The following is a 15,997-nucleotide window of genomic DNA, read 5'->3' as shown; positions in this document are numbered from 1 at the left end:
TATGAACTTTCTTATTTCTTATTATTTTAAACCAGTTTAAGCTAAATTAAACTGGTTTAATTTAAGTTAGTTGTACATGTGATCCTTGTAGCCATTTGAGTTAAGAGCTACCAGTGCAGTAAAGTTAGGAATGAAAAGAACTGTAAGTTTGGTTTGCTGTAAACACAGAAGTACTCTGGGTTTCCTCTTTCAGCTTTGCATGTGTTTCCTGCTGTGTGTCTCTGTACATGAATGACGACGGCCCATTGATGCCATCAGGCAGCAGCTCCTGATCAGCCATTGTTAGACTGATCAGGAAGAAAACCAGAAGAACCTCCAGCCTGCAGTCTGATCGTCATGGTTACAGCTCAGTTACCATGGCTTCAGGGTTCTTCCACGATTCAGACAGCCTGTCCTGACTGATGTATGGATTTTCTCTAATAAAAAGTTTCAGCTCCTATAGTGAATGATTATTACCTTATTTGGAAATAAGTTTTAAAAAAAGTCAGTATTGACCTTACTAATAAAACTTGTTTATATTTGTAAAACAACTTTTCATAAATATCAAACTGAGAATAAAAAACATTAGCACGTCTACTTTTCTTGTACTTTTCTTGTGTTTATGTCCAACCAGCTACTGGAACGACATTTACTGTCACAATCATTAAATCACAGATGAAAAAATACTAAAATTCAATATACGGAATATATTTTAGAAATATTAAAATGAACTTTTAGTGTGCCATTTCCACACTATCTATTTTGCACTTAGAAAAGTCGGGTTAAATTTAAGAACAATAAAATTACAATTAAGGTGTAATTAATTTACTTTCTTATGCTAAAGTGAAACAACTTTTTGAATTTGTCTGATCATGCAGCTAATAGATCCCATAATCTAAAGAGCTCATATTAGGATTTTTTAAATGAAAGGATCAATGGACGAGTCTGCAGTAATTACTCAAATAAAGCTACAGGTGAGATGTTTGTTTCCCTTATTTCAACAGAAAGTACATTGATCCTGATCACAGAAAGTAAAACCTGGGAGAACACCGTGACCTCCTGCAGAGAGAACCACCATGACCTGGTCACCATCACCAACATGGATGATCAGACATTAGTCCAGCAAAACGCTCAGTTTGCTTCAACTGATCATGTCTGGACTGGACTGAGCTACGCCTGCACTCTGGATTTGTGGTTCTGGGTCAGTGATGAGATGGTCAGATACAGCAAAATGAACCGATGGACGACTGTGACATGTCTGGAGCCATGGCGACGAGAGGAGAATACAAGTGGTTTAAAAAAATGATGCAGAGAAGTTTAACTCCATCTGTTCTAAGAATAGGCGAGGAGAATAAGTGATGTTTTTGAAGTCTGATACGAGGCAGTTAAATAATGAAACGATTGATGTTTTTGTTTTATTTTACTTATATGTACTCATATGTCAATTATTTTCAGTCAAGCAATATGGTAAAGTCTGTTCGGACCTAATCATAAAGAAAAATGTACTAAAAGGAAAAAAACACAAAGCATACAACTTGCTTTGGATTTGGATTCTCATAAAGCTCTGCTGTGCATTTTGTTTTGCCTTTTCATCACCAACCTTTTGTGAGAGGCTCTCATGAGGAAGTAAAACACGGTTAGATAATGCAACGAGTTCTGTTTCAAGAACAAACAGGGAAGTAGCATGGAAAGCAGAGCAGCTTTAGGCGATGTGAGAGAGAGAGAGAGAGAATGAATGAGTTGTTTTTTTGCAGGAAGGACAAACGAGGAAATAAAATGAAAAATTAGCATCTGAACGAGACATGTCTCATAACAGAAAATAGAATAAAACTGAAGTTAGTTTGAAATGTTGTGACCTTAGAGTTTTGAACTCTATGTTGGTAGGAAAATGAGAGAATGAGTGAATTAAATTTTTAGTTGCAGACCAAAGAGGGGGAGAATAATCCTCCACCTCAGCTTATTGGTAAAATATCCGGCCTGTTTCTCCTATGTTCCTGTTAACTTTGTGGATTTTAAAAAAAATTAACTTCATAAAAACAACAATAATTCTGCTTTGTTTTGTGAATACTTACCGTGAATAAATTACTTAAATCAATCGATTGAAAACGTGGAGCGAAGCTCCATTTAAATTGCCTTTTATTGTGAAAGGGAAGAGTTAAAAAGACATCATGACTTCACAAGAATACGTCTGTTTTGTAGATATTGTTAGTTTGTGAAAACCGCTTTTAAAAAAAATGCATTCAAAAAGCCAAAGTTAGCGACTTTTTAAGGTCAGCTCTTGGAAAATGTAAATTGTAAAAAAATATTTTTTCCAAACATGAATTATAGACAAGCATGTGTAACCTGTCTATTGTCAAGAAGTTGATAAAAAAAAAAGCAAGACTTATTCTCTTGTAGTCTAAGCCCATTCTAAGATTAAATAATAAAATCAAGAAAAAAATACATATATATATACATATATATATATATACTGTATATAAAGTTACAACAGTCAAATGACACCAAATATTAGGAATGACACAAATAAAAGCGTTTATTTTATTTACAGGGATATAAAATAGATAAAAACATTACTGAGTCAACATATTCCATAAATAAGAGAAAAAATGTCTGGTGTTTAGATAGAAAACAAAATATAATATATGGTTTAGCAAAAAAAAAAAAAAAAGCTTTGGTTTTATATATGGAGTTCACTGACAAGACTTGTGAAATAAGATCTTTCAGGTAATGCTTACGCAACATTTTATATAAAAAATATATGCTCTATTAAATAATGTGCAGTTTAGAGTTAACCCAACTAGCTTACGCTCTTCTTAGATCCTTTCCTGACTTCAGAATAAAGCGCTGCGTCAGCTGCTGCAGCACTCAGTGCTTCTGTAAATGGAGAGAGAATAAATGCACAAAAATAGATAAGTAACTGGTGAAAATGAGGAAATATTTGTCAAGGTAAAGTGTTCATTTCAGGTCAAACTCTGCTGCTGCTGACTGTACCTGCAGCTGCTGTCCTCACATCGGAGTAAACAGTGCCCTCTTCTGGGTCGTGAGGCCTCCCTGTTGGAATAGTCAAAACTGGATTCATTTGTAAACAAAAGATGAATACATTTTTGCTAAAAATCGTTTGGTAAAACCAAAACCTTTCACATCCAGCGCACTGTGTCGGACTCTGCCTCTTTTGGAGGACTTGGTCGCCTGTTTGGCCTTTTTGAACTTAATGTGAGCGTATGTGACGTCACCGGCTTCGTCTTCATCTGGAACAGAAAACGGTTTTACATCCGGAATCGGTCCGCTGACATAAAACTCCTGTGGCAGTCTAACTACTTCTGAAAGTAAACTGTAGGACTTTAATTTACTTTTTTTAAATTTTTATTTATTAACATCCAAAATCTTCTGAATATGTTGCAAATGAGTGGGGATGTAACGCATCAGTTAAAACACCGACCATGAGAAGACAAGTTGTATTCATTGGTTGAGGTCTGATTGAGAGGCTGATCTATAGAAGATCCCTGATCAGCGATCTCTGACTGGATCGCCCTGAAACACAGGAAGTCAATTTGAAACTGCAAATTAAAACACTTATGATTCAAGTTTAAGGTGAATGGAAATAAATTTAAAAAAAAATATGTACTGACCTGTGAGAAGAACCTGAAAAGAATTGTGATAACACAATGATGTTAACGTGTATTCATTTATTTTGTATTTGTGACATTAGAGGAAGCATTTGTATGACTAAATAAAACTGGTGAACTGTCTAATGTAGTTTTAGGAGATGAAAAGTTTCACCTTTGGAAAGCCTAAAGCAACACAGCAGGAGCAGCAGAATGACAAGTACGGATCCACAAACTACACCGAGGACCAACAGTGATAGGTATTTTCCTTTCGAACCTAAATAAAAGAAAGAACCACAGACAACGTATATGAATTTTACGTGGAGCTTTTGCAAAAGGAGAACGCTCTGCCAACTCTTCCTCCGAGCAATTCGCAGAGCATTCTGATCGGCTCTCACATGAGCTCCTGTTTTTATTGTCAAAGAAGAACAGGCAAGGGGGCAGTCAGGAAAAACAACAGAGGTCGTAAAGCTTCTAACCCAAACATCTAACAACCCAGTTCCAGATGTGATATCTGGTCAAAGGTCTGAGCCCGGTTCAAATCTCGGTCAGTACTGTCAATAAAACAAAATACGACTGCTCACAGGTAGTTACTAAATTAGGAGGTGTTCTTGCAAAAGGATTTAAGGTCTGAGAAACTTAGTGTTATCTATTTCTCGTAAAGTTGAACAGACAGTAGTGACCTCCATACACACATACGAAAGAGAACACTTTAAACAGAAAATCACAATGATCTATAGGCTGAATGTGAACTAAAGTAAGAATAAAATGATAATACCAAAAAATCTCTAACAAACAGCACTGGAAACGAAGAGCTCCCAGGTTTGGAAACACCTAATTGTAAAAACATCTTCATTTCTCACGGCATCGTAATTATTAAAAATGCAACAATGTATTGAATCTCTGCTCACCTTTAACTGCCATCCAGCTCTGAGGTGAAACTTTTCCTGAATGTTCACACTTGTAGAAACCTTCATCTGACTGAGACACTGCAGAGATATTCAGCTCTCCTCTGCTGTCACTTTGGATCAGTTTGTCATTATGATAGAAAATCACATTAGAAAGTTGGTTTTCTCCTCTCAGTCTGCAGCTCAGAGTAACAGAAGCTCCTTCAGTCACAGGATGGACGGGGCTCACCAGGAGAAGACCTTCATCTGTAAACCAGTCAGACAGTAATTTGTTTTATTTTATGAGGCTTCAATAATAAATCAGTGCTAGTGACTACACAGGAGAATAGTGGTAAGCTAGCAGGATTGGGTATTAACTGTAGCACCAGCTATGTCTCTCTCAGATGAACTGTACAAAGAAATTTGCTTCAGAAATATTTTAGTGAATTTTCTGTGACAATTACAGACTAAAAAGGTAATCAAAAAAACACACATTGGATAGTAACGTACTGTGTGAGGTGATGTTGGCTGCGTTGCTGAACTCTCCTGATCCAGACTCACACCAGTACACTGACTTAGGGTTTGACAGATTTGTAACGATGCAGGAGGATCCAGACATTTTCCCCCAGTAATAGCAGTTTGCTATGACGATCAGGTAACCTGATTCTGAAAACCTCCTCACTCTCCACTGAGTAGAGTTTCCTCCACAGTTCAGAGTCACAGGCTCAGAGGTGAAGTGTTGCTCTCTGTCAGGACTCACTGAGAGAGAAGCTGCTGGACGGGAGACTAAATAAAACAAGATGAAAAAAGGTAGGATGAGCAGAAGAATATTTGGAGAAAAAAGCAGTGTTGGTGAATTAGCTTTCATTGTTTTTATTTGGAATCATTTGGTTGACTGCATTATTAGCAACATGTCGTTCAGACAATTTTTGCTTCATTAAGTTTGTTCTTTTTTTTTTGCATAAGTTTAAACAAAACTAAACATTTGTCACAAGGCACATGGGATTATTTTAGGACATATTACCAGTGTAGCAAAGTTAGGAATAAAAAGTACCGACCTGCAGACCAGACAAACTTTGGTTCACTGTGATCAGTAAAAAGCTCTGGGTTTCCTCTTCCAGCTCTACATGAATATCCTGATGTGTGATTCTGTTCATGTATGATGAATGAATCCTGTACAGTCCCACTGATGCTGTCAGGCAGCAGCTCATATCTGTAGCCGTCCTCAGACTTATGAGGAGCAGCTTTATACCAGTAGAACCTCCAGCCTGCAGACTGGTCGTCATGGTTACATGTCAGAGTCACTGAGGCTCCAGGACTCGGCCATGATGGAGACACAGTCAGGACTGACTTTGGCTCTGCAGGACAGAGAAATGTCTTTCATAATGACAAACATGTTCCACCTTCTATAATGTATAATCACAGAAGTAAAAGTTGAAAATATTATCAGTAATGATCTTTCTCACAATATTTGCTTACAGCTAACAGTGTTTTTCAACCAAGACAAAAAATGCTGCGATACTTTATAAATATCTTGTCAGTTATTTAAAAACATCTATTTCAGTGTTTATATACTGTATGTGCAACAGGTTACTGTGAACTACAGTTGTTATCAGAATCATTCAAATTAAAATACATTCATATATAATAACCTACTGTATATAGTGATGTTGACCGCATTGCTGAACTCTGATCCAGACTCACACCAGTACACAGCTTTAAACTTCGACTGACTGTTAGCCATACATGAGGATTTGTCCGTCGTCCACCAGGTGGAGCAGTCATACAGAAATGACCGAGTGTTTATTTGTCTATAATATCTTATTCTCCCACTGGTAGATTCTGCATCACATCTTAATGAGACGTTTTGATCAGTGAAATGTTTCTCTCTGTCAGGACTCACTGTCAGAGAGGCTGCTGGACGAGGAACTGAAAAACAAAGATTTTTAAAAACAAAGAAATCATTTACTGAATCATCTAATTAGTATGCTGTCCCTATTTATTTATTGCTGTCATTGTAGTATTGCTAAAGCCCTAATCCAGAGGAAAGTGACTGTTTTGCAGTAAATGGTAGTTAGGTATGGCCGGGGGAACAGAAGCAGCTGATGCAAATTGGTAAAAAGTTAAGGCAGTAGTTCATCAGAGGACATGATGAAAATATAAGTGATACAAGTGACAACTTATATCACTTATATTTTCCTCATCCCATCTAGTCTCCAAAATGTTATCCAGCTCTCCCATTTGTGTGATTGTTCCTGCTTATGTGAATTAGGAAGGTAAAATATACTTTGGCTCAGATTATTTTATTTCAGATAGGCAACTTTCAATAACCTCAATATTCCCCTATAGTTCAGAGTTATTTCTGGTGTCACTGTACATAAAATTGTCCTTTTGTGACTAAATGAGTTCAGTACAGTTTCTATATTCTGAGATACGTTTCCCACATTGACAAATCTGCAGGATCCTGTCAATGTATTTCTTGATACTTGTGCTGTTAAAGGTTTTCTGCTGGTGACCAAATCTCGATTTATGTAATCGTTGCGTGTGGCGCCACCCTCTGACTGGGAGTATTATTGTTCTAGGTAGCATCCACAAGGTCACACATCCTGAGCCAAACACACACATCCACAGCATCCTAGTGAGCAGTTCAGGTGTTAGCATTCACACTGGAATAATGGCAACAACTATTGGCAAAGTTTTCCATTGTGGAACTGATTTTACTCTAAGGGGAAAAAAAAAAAAAACTTTGTCTGAATTAAATGTCTTAACTTTGTTTAGACTTATGTATAAGTTGTTGTAGAATGCATGATGCGTTATATTTTTGAATTCAGTTGTGCACAGATAAATTGTCTTGGGCTGCATTTACCACTGAATACATCTCGTTTCAAACAGTACTGTGTGCTTTTCATTGACGCTGTTGTTATACATTATCGCTGTGGTTTCTCAGATCTGTGTTCTCACACACTTCTAGGCGCTTTCTAGTCGTCTCTCTGTCCTTCTCTCTCGCCTCTATTTTTTATCTCGCTTTTTTCATACCATGTGTGAGTTTTGGCAGGCTCTCACTGCTGTGCCTCATCTTATACTAAGTTATAAGATGAGACAAGTTAACATCACACATAAATATATGTAATAAATGTGAAAAATTTTCATTTTTTTCACTTTGCTGTATATCTGTGTGTTATGGCAGATTAAAAGTCAACATGAAAGTTCATCAGAGACATAGAAACAAATGAGGAAATATATTAGAGTAGAAACACACTGACCTGCAGACCAGGCAAACTTTAGTTCACTATAATCAGTTGATATCTTTGGGTTCCCTCTTTCAGCTCTACATGCAAATCCTGCTGAGTGTTTCTGTCCAGTAATGATGAAGGAATCCTTTTTAGTCCCCTTGTTGCTACCATTGAGCAGCTCATAACTGTAGTTCTTGTTTTTTAGATCAGGAACAGCTTTATACCAGAAGATCCTCCATTCTGAAGATGAAGGTTCAACCTTACAGCTCAGATTTACTGAGGCTCCTTGAATCAGCCATGATGGAGACACAGTGAGGAAAGGCTTTGGTTCTGTTAAAGACAGAGCGTTTATGATTTATGTTCTTAATTATATTACCCTTATTCAGATTCTTATTTTTAAGCTAATCAAAAAAACGTCTCATTGACATTTCAAAACTAGTGCACATTGTTTTAGTCCAGTATTTAAAATAATTGATCACAAACTATTAAAAGTTCAACAGGGGTTTTAACAGCCACCAGAGGGCAGCTGTCTTGTAATGCAGGCGTCACTGCAGACAAACTTTAAACACATAAGAGCTTATTGGGTTCATGTTAAAAATCAAAAAACAAACAAACAAGATAAGTTACCAGAATAAACACTCAATCGTTTTTGATATAAGAACGAGTTGATGGATGGGTACAAACAGAAAACTTACCATGAATTTTTCTACATCCAAGAAGAGAACTGAGACCTAAAAGCACAAATCAGACATCGTCTAAAAATGAAACATGAAAGAGGAAATGTGAAAACTCTAGAATAGATGCTTTCTTTTTTCTTTTTTTTTACATTTCCACTAATAATTGTAATAACAGATGTTTCAGGAACTTCAAATATGCCAATATTTTAATTATTATATTAATTATTTTCTTGCAGAGAGCAGCTCACATACTGTAGATTGACTGGACTTTCAGTCACTGTTTTAGGTATTTGCTTCTGCCTATTATTAAGAGTCCAGAGTTGAAAGCTTTAAGCTTTTCATGCTGCATTATATCTAAAGTTACAAAGGTGCCAGATATTGAAGTGCCCTTGTTGTGAGGTACACTTTGAGGATGTTTTTTATTCGACAGACACGAATCCAAACGTACCAAACAGAGCAACACCATGAGGTCAGCGTGTTGCATAATGTTAAAGTTCACATCCGGCCAATGTGAAGACGACCACAGAAGTAGCACAAATACTCCGTCTACAAGCCAAAATATATGTCATGGAAACAAAGACCTGTTTACCACTGTGCGTCTTTTTATATTTCATTCTGAGAATGTATGTGGTCAAAACTTCCTCCACTGTTTCTAATTATGCAGTCGACTGAAACTGCCCCACAGCTAAAGCTGAACTGTCTTTTGGTGGCTACACGACCTTAAGCGATGCTAACTTTATCTATGCACTGTGAGAAAAAGGCCAGAGATACTTGACAGCGCTAGAAAAACGTGAACCTCCTTGTGTTCCTCACTGGCAGATTGCACAAGGTTATTTCAGCAACAAAAAAAAAAAGCTCATCAATTATTCACCATTTATGAGTCATATTTTTGGTTATAAAAGATTTGGTGTCTGATAAACAAGACACAAGTGATGAGTCTGAGAAAATGAAAATAATGTTTCTGTGGTCGCTAGATGATTTAGACAAATGTTAAAGATTATTTCACAGTTTTGATCAACTGCCATTTGTTCGAAATCTGAAATACTTAGAGGACTGACAAAACCTGAAATGGATTGTTTTACATTGAACAGATGCATTTTATTGGCATTAGCGTCACACTAGAATGTGACAAACATGAACGGCACGCAAACTGTGAAGCCCCAAATTATTCATACTCTGGGGATATTTTGTAATCTTTTGATTTTCCCAAACTGGTTTTTCCACATTAACGTTTTAAAACAGGGGTGTCAAACTCAAATACACAGTGGGCCAAAATTTTAAATTGAACAAAGCCGCGGGCCAAGGTTGAACAAATGAATCTTTTAATATGGACCCAAACAAGTTTTGATTTAACAATAAATATTGAACAAGCTAGGCTTATATATGCAGGCGTGCATAATTGAGTTGCTAAAAATAATAATAAAACATATAAATGGCATATTAAATAAAATTTAAATAAAAACTGAATGCCTCCTTTCTGAGGTAAATGTCAAAATTAGCTTCGTACACAGGCTAATAAATTTGAAAATAAATTAACTACTATGAATAAATCATTAAATAAACTATGAATAAACCATTCAGGCCTTGGAGCAACAAGAAAAGGTGCATAGAAAACGTATTTATTGCTCATTTTGCGACACACTGATCTAATCTGATGCAGCCAAGCCAGATACCTGGCATCTTTTCTTGGATGCCAGTTCATCAATGTCGGGGCTCAGAGTTTGACCTGAGGAAACCTTCATTATCGAACAAAGGTGTTCGTCAGTCAGACGCCTCCTGTGAGACGTTTTCGTCATCTTCACTGAGGAGAAAAGTTGCTCACATACATATGTAAACACCTGTCCAGAAAAGTTCTCTTTTCTGTCTTTCTTTTTGCCATTTTTTGGTAGGGTAACACAGTGACAGCTGTAGTTTGAGGTCGCAGTGTGGTTTGGGGGAGAGGCCCGGGGACGCAGGGCGCGCCGGGGCTTTCAACCGAAGGAGTGCACAAGAAGACGGATCACCACCTTCCTAATGCATCCATGTCCGCTACCATAAGTGCTACTGACACAGAGGAGGAGGCGTGTCTGCCTCTGTCCTGATTGACGTGCCAAAACACAGCAGAGCATTATGGGATTTGCAGTATAAGCGGTGAATGCGGCGTCACAGCGTTGCCACCGTATAATACCGGCGGGCCGGCTCTAATATTAATTTGAAATTGAATCGCGGGCCAAATATAATTACACTGCGGGCCAAATTTGGCCCGCGGGCCAGAGTTTGACACCTATGTTTTAAAATGTCTGACTTTGGCAGACATTTTCAACTCTGCCAAATGCCAGACCTGAAAATGATTGAGAATGTTTGGAAGGAGCTAAAGATTAGGGTGATAGCAAGGAGCCCTTCCAATCTTATCACCATGTAAAGTGTTAAACACCATTGACTGAGCTCGTCTGCAATTATAGGAAATGGCTTTGTTACTGTAATGATGACATTTCCATTAATTATTGATGAGTTTAAATATCATTACCATTTCTTTCACAAAATGTAACTGATGTCTCTCAAAGTGTTTTAATATCTTTTGAGAGATTTCTGCCTTCATTCCTATTACAACAAACTTCTTTGTAAAACAACGTACATCAACTAGTACATCCTGAACTGAATTGTTTGACACAGATCACAAAAGGACAGAAAAAAATCTTTTCTCATTCTTGTGAATCCAATATCCCCCGCACTTTCTGGTTTTGTGAACTGAGCCAATAATTCACCCCAAAACAAAACCTGAGGAACAATAAAACAAAAAGCAACAGAAATTCTGCACGGTTAACTTTTTTGCGCAAAACACGTGAACCTCTGACATACTGTAAAACATTGCTAACATTTTTCATCGCCTGCACACTTCAGAAAGACAAAGCGATCTACTTACAGAGAACGGCCAGCACCGACAGCGAAGGGTGACCCATCCTCACATCCAACTCCGATGATGTGTCACTGCTTCAGCCGTACTTCAACTTTTTAAAAGTAGACAGATTGAAACTATCACCCCAGTCACTTCTCCTTATCAAGACAAAGCTGCTATCTACATGAAACTTTAGTCTTTCTACTTCCTTCTTTTCTCTTGCACAATTCTCACTCTTCTTCAGTGGTTTTCCTCTGTGCTACACATTTACATTTCCTGCTTTTGATGGCCTAATGCTCTCATGCTCTTAGATGTTGTCAAAAAAGGCCCATAAAATAAAGAACCTTTATATCTCAGCTGGAAGTAAGCAATATGTTTTATAGTACAGAATCCTACTTTTTTTTATTTATATAATTATTAGAATTTAGTAGTGCTATTATGACCACTGTATTGAATTGGCAATGTCTGTAATTTGCTGTAGTGTCAGTGAAGACTCAAACTTTAGTTTCAGGATTTTATGCAACTGACCAACATAAAAATGGCAAATACCTTGGAAGTGGAAGAAAAAGTTGACAATGTAGTAATTGCTTTCTTCTTCCTTCTCTTCCATAAAGGCCATATTTGTCACAGGTGAACACTTGTTTTAGTTGTTTTAGTGGAAGATTCTAACACTCAGAGCTCGAGAGCAGTGAAGGACAGGCGGACTGACCTGTGGAACGTCACAACAGCCTCTTTAAAGAAGATGGGACGTTTTCCAGGATGAAAATCAGATTTAACAGTCGTAACATTTCAATGCACAGCTGGAACGTTTGTACTTTTAGTTCTCTAAACATGTTGTGTTTAGCTCTGTAGTTTGTGCCACTGTTTGCATAAATCAAATGATCTTATTAACACTGGGCTTTTTTTCTCTTCTTCTTTAAACCACAGTCTGCATTTCCTCTGCAGTATGCGGTTAGGTTTTGGTGGGTTTGTACACTGCCTGGGTTATTGCAGCAGTTTAATTTTAGAAAGCTGCTCACACGGCTAATGACCAGGAACCTATCTCCACTTATTCTACAGATTCTGAGGGGCTGTTTCCATTAAATCCCACAGAAGATTGCTCATAATTTTCACATATAGCTGCTTCACGGTTGCTCAATCTCTCCATATACAACTGTTAGAAAAATAGCCTGTGAAATATACTGAATTGCAAATCCAATCTAATTAAATTCCTTGTTTTTTTTTTACTGTTGATAATAATGAAGCTCCTATAAAATTGCTTTGGTGAAGTAGCAGCATAAATGGTACGCTGCCACTTTAACATGGCCAATTTCGGCTTCTGTATGTATCGGCTCTTTGCACCTGCATGCTGCGCTGACGTCACAACCGCATGCCCAAATGCGGCTCTCTTTTTTCCGCTTTGAGTTACCATGACAGCTAGAAAAGACAAAGTCGTATTTCAGACGCAAATAAAACAATACTATGAACATTGCTGTCTTCCTAATATAATGGGCTTTTAAGGTTTCATGGATTTCCAAGCGGTCCTGAATTAAGAAGACGGTGGCTTGTAAATATTCGTCGCTACCAGTTAAAGCTAACGCCGCACAGCAAAGTTTACAGCCTTCACTTCACTCCGGATCAGCTTCTTCAACCTAAAGAAGAAGGTAAAGGAGCCTCCTGTGTTATTTCCATGGACTCACTTCTGTATTCAGCCTGAAAGACAGTTTATGGGAACGAAAGAGCAGACCAGAGCCAGACAACCGAGCTACTGATCCGCCTGTACAAACTGCTGTAAACACCGTCCTGCTTCACAAGAAACATGCAAAACTAATAAAACAATAAAACAGCTCGTTGTTCCTCAGGCTTCAGAAGCAAAAAGCCTGAACCGTAAAATCCACCGTTACTTGGTCTCTGACACCAACAACAATAAACGCACGTAATATACTTGAAAACAAGGTAAAAACATTGTCCGTTAGAATGGATGAAAAATGTTTAGATACTTAAATAGCACATTTTTACAAGAAAAATGTCCGAGAATATTGCCTACTAGCATAAGCTAAAGCTAATGTTAGCCACAAAGTTTAAAGAAAGTAAAACTCACCTTCCTATCTGTATAACGAGGCGAACATCTTAAAACCTTTCTCCAGCTTACTTGTTGGGGCTTCAGATTGATGTACATCATTGTTACCTTGGACAAACCCTGCAAATACCCAGTGTAAAGAGCCTTTTTCAATAAATCGGAAACAATCAAGCCGCTTTTCCCCGAAAGCGGAAGCTGAGGTGCAAAGAGCCCTGCTGTCATGATGATGCTTGCGTCGTGACGTCTGTGTCTCCGTCTGCCTCCTTCTGCTGCTGCTACAGACTGTCCTGAGGACTGAGGCTCCTGTTGTGGCGGTGGTGACCCCTGGTGGCGGAGTCTTATTTTGTTTATTTTGTTGGAGCACCTTTTTCTTTGTTTGCTGTGTTTTTGTGGCGTCTACGGTAATTCTTTTGTCTTCACTGGATGTTGCCCCCTTCCCCCATTGGTAAGCCTCAGTCTCCTCTGAGATTTACATATTTTACTTCAACCAATAGTTTTGTTAAACCGCACTCACTGTCTCAACCTGTGTCTCTGTTTTTAGGATATTGCCAATATGATTTTAGGATATGCCAATTGGAAAGTGTTTTTTTATTTTTTTTTTAAAATACTGAATGTCAATACAATTTGTAGACCTTCTCGAATCTTGTCTCCTTATTCCAGCAGAACTCACCTGTGTCCTCATTATAAAAGAAAAAAAGAGCTGACCCTAGTTTTAATACAAGGTTGAAAAATGATTTGTTCTTCAGATAAGATGGTAAGGCTTGAAGAGTCATTAAGCTGAAGTACAAATTGAACACTTTAAGAAAACTAGAAAACGGCTACCGAGGCTCAGTCCTGTTAAAAGTTGGGCAAAACGATAAAACACTAGTGAGCACAAATCACTTTAATGCAAGAAAGAAGCAAAAACCAATCAACAAATCATAAACTAAACGTTTCATTGGGAGACGTTGGGCAGATCCTACAGGTGCACCTGTTAAGGTAGAAGTTGATTTCACTGCTTCCTGATTTTATTTTGCCCTTTTAAGCCTTTCTTGTTCTGTTGATGATACATTTCTCTTTACAGACCCGAAAGAAAATCACAATGAAAAGATTTTAAATGGTAGGGAATGAACATGCCAAATATTCATCAATGGAGTAAGATGCTTTCTAAAACATCTGACACAATTTTATATTCTTGTTACTATAGACATATATTCATATACTGATAGCAAGAGGAAATGTTGGTCACAAGTTTGTCAAATCCTACGGTAGCATTTTCGTTAGCGTGCTTTGATGGGACCATGTGATTTGTTTTAATTCATTTTATCTCCATACTCTCTATAGTCGTCGCTAACTTATCTTTGGAAGGTGTTTTTAGATCACAGGTGTGATGCTGAGATTGTATTCCCATCTTGCGTGCGCGTTCATATGTGATTGCTTCAGTGTTGGCACATGACATTAAGCTGCACTGATAAAGTTTACATCTAACAGGAAACTTTGGTTTTCACTGCGCTTGTGATACTGCAGCTCCACATGAGCTGGTGGGATTTGACCTGCACTTTATCTCTGACCAGACGAAAAAAATAAAATAAAACCTGCTTAAAAACAGCTTGATGGAAAAGTTTTGTGATTTTGAAATTGTAACTTTTGTTTATCTTCATATCAGCCTGTGGTCCAGAACTCACTGGGCTCTGTGGTTATTCACAGCCCAGTGAGTTTTCTGCTGCTCCTCTAGAGATGCTTTCAGGTATAGAGTGTCATTGTGGTATTCTAAAATGATGTTGGTTTTGAGGCCACGTTTTTCAAGCCTTGATTTTTACCTCAGCCTAGGCTATATTATTGTTTGGTATTGTCTTGATTTTTTTTTTCTTCTAAAGACCACAGAAGCAACATCCTTTTTTAATGCAGCTTTGTGAGAAAAGAGCGAGAGTTTTTAACTGAAACTACTGAGAAGTTATAGAAACTGGTAGGTTTTTATCTTGTAGCTTCTTCAGTCTGAAGAAATTGTGGGATTCTTGCCACTACAGCTGAATAGCTGATGTATAATAAGTGACTAAAGCCGAAAATGAAGTCGTGACTCCAGCAAAGCAGCATGTATTATGCTTTGTATTTATTCTCTCTACAACAAATAGTGATCCTGATTAAGGAAAAGATTAACTGGGAGAATGCCTTATTTTACTAACCTGCACAATAACCTGCTAACCGTCACCAACCAGGATGAACAGAGGTGGATCCAGGAGAGAACGAAGGCTCACAATCCCTTCATCTGGTTGGTGCTGCACTAAAACTTCCAGCCAGTAATCAGAATTGTGTCTCAGAAGAGGTGATGGATGACATGAAGGCAGACGGAGAGCGTCCGTGGCTTCATTGAATGGAAAGTAATGCTGCAGATCAATTTAATGTTTTCTAAGAATTCAAAATAAATGAGTAAAAGCAATAATACTAAACATAGAAATTGTTTTAGATTTAAACAGCTGTTGGTCATGTACCTAAAACATTTTACCATTTGCTGATTTGTTATTCTTTCTATTTGAAATATTGTGCAAAAATACAGATCACCTGATTTCACTGATCTGTGTTAATGCACAGAACCTTTAATGTCTTGTACTTTTGAAAGGTGTCGGATGTGAACGTTTTGAAAACAACCCAGGAGCTTTATGAAAAAAAAAAACATTTTAACTTTATTATACATTAGGATAATAC

The 15,997-nt window shown here is 37.6% G+C and overlaps 1 protein-coding gene across 3 annotated transcripts; it reads right to left on the bottom strand.

The window, feature by feature from the left end:
- Positions 1 to 2,118: 2,118 nt before the first annotated feature.
- Positions 2,119 to 11,418, bottom strand: LOC116732331 (uncharacterized). 3 transcript variants are annotated; one of them, XM_032582419.1, is made up of 14 exons: positions 11,284 to 11,417; positions 8,400 to 8,435; positions 7,735 to 8,034; positions 6,128 to 6,400; positions 5,530 to 5,829; positions 4,982 to 5,257; positions 4,496 to 4,738; positions 4,384 to 4,418; positions 3,760 to 3,838; positions 3,609 to 3,621; positions 3,419 to 3,510; positions 3,114 to 3,227; positions 2,971 to 3,030; positions 2,119 to 2,853 (listed from the first exon to the last, which is right to left on the bottom strand). In XM_032582419.1, the coding sequence occupies exons 1-14, from the start codon at positions 11,318 to 11,320 to the stop codon at positions 2,777 to 2,779; spliced, it is 1,935 nt and encodes a 644-aa protein (XP_032438310.1). In that variant the 5' UTR covers positions 11,321 to 11,417; the 3' UTR covers positions 2,119 to 2,776. The 3 variants fall into 3 exon arrangements, 2 of the variants coding, with proteins under 2 accessions (XP_032438310.1, XP_032438311.1); XM_032582420.1 differs by lacking the exon at positions 4,384 to 4,418 and having other exon boundaries at positions 3,760 to 3,861; positions 11,284 to 11,418; XR_004341761.1 differs by having other exon boundaries at positions 2,790 to 2,853; positions 2,971 to 3,227; positions 11,284 to 11,418.
- Between the last annotated feature and the right edge of the window lie 4,579 nt (positions 11,419 to 15,997).

Source organism: Xiphophorus hellerii, chromosome 14, assembly GCF_003331165.1.
Source record: "Xiphophorus hellerii strain 12219 chromosome 14, Xiphophorus_hellerii-4.1, whole genome shotgun sequence".
NCBI classification, from domain to species: domain Eukaryota; kingdom Metazoa; phylum Chordata; class Actinopteri; order Cyprinodontiformes; family Poeciliidae; genus Xiphophorus; species Xiphophorus hellerii.
This window is presented reverse-complemented; position numbering and strand designations above follow the sequence as displayed.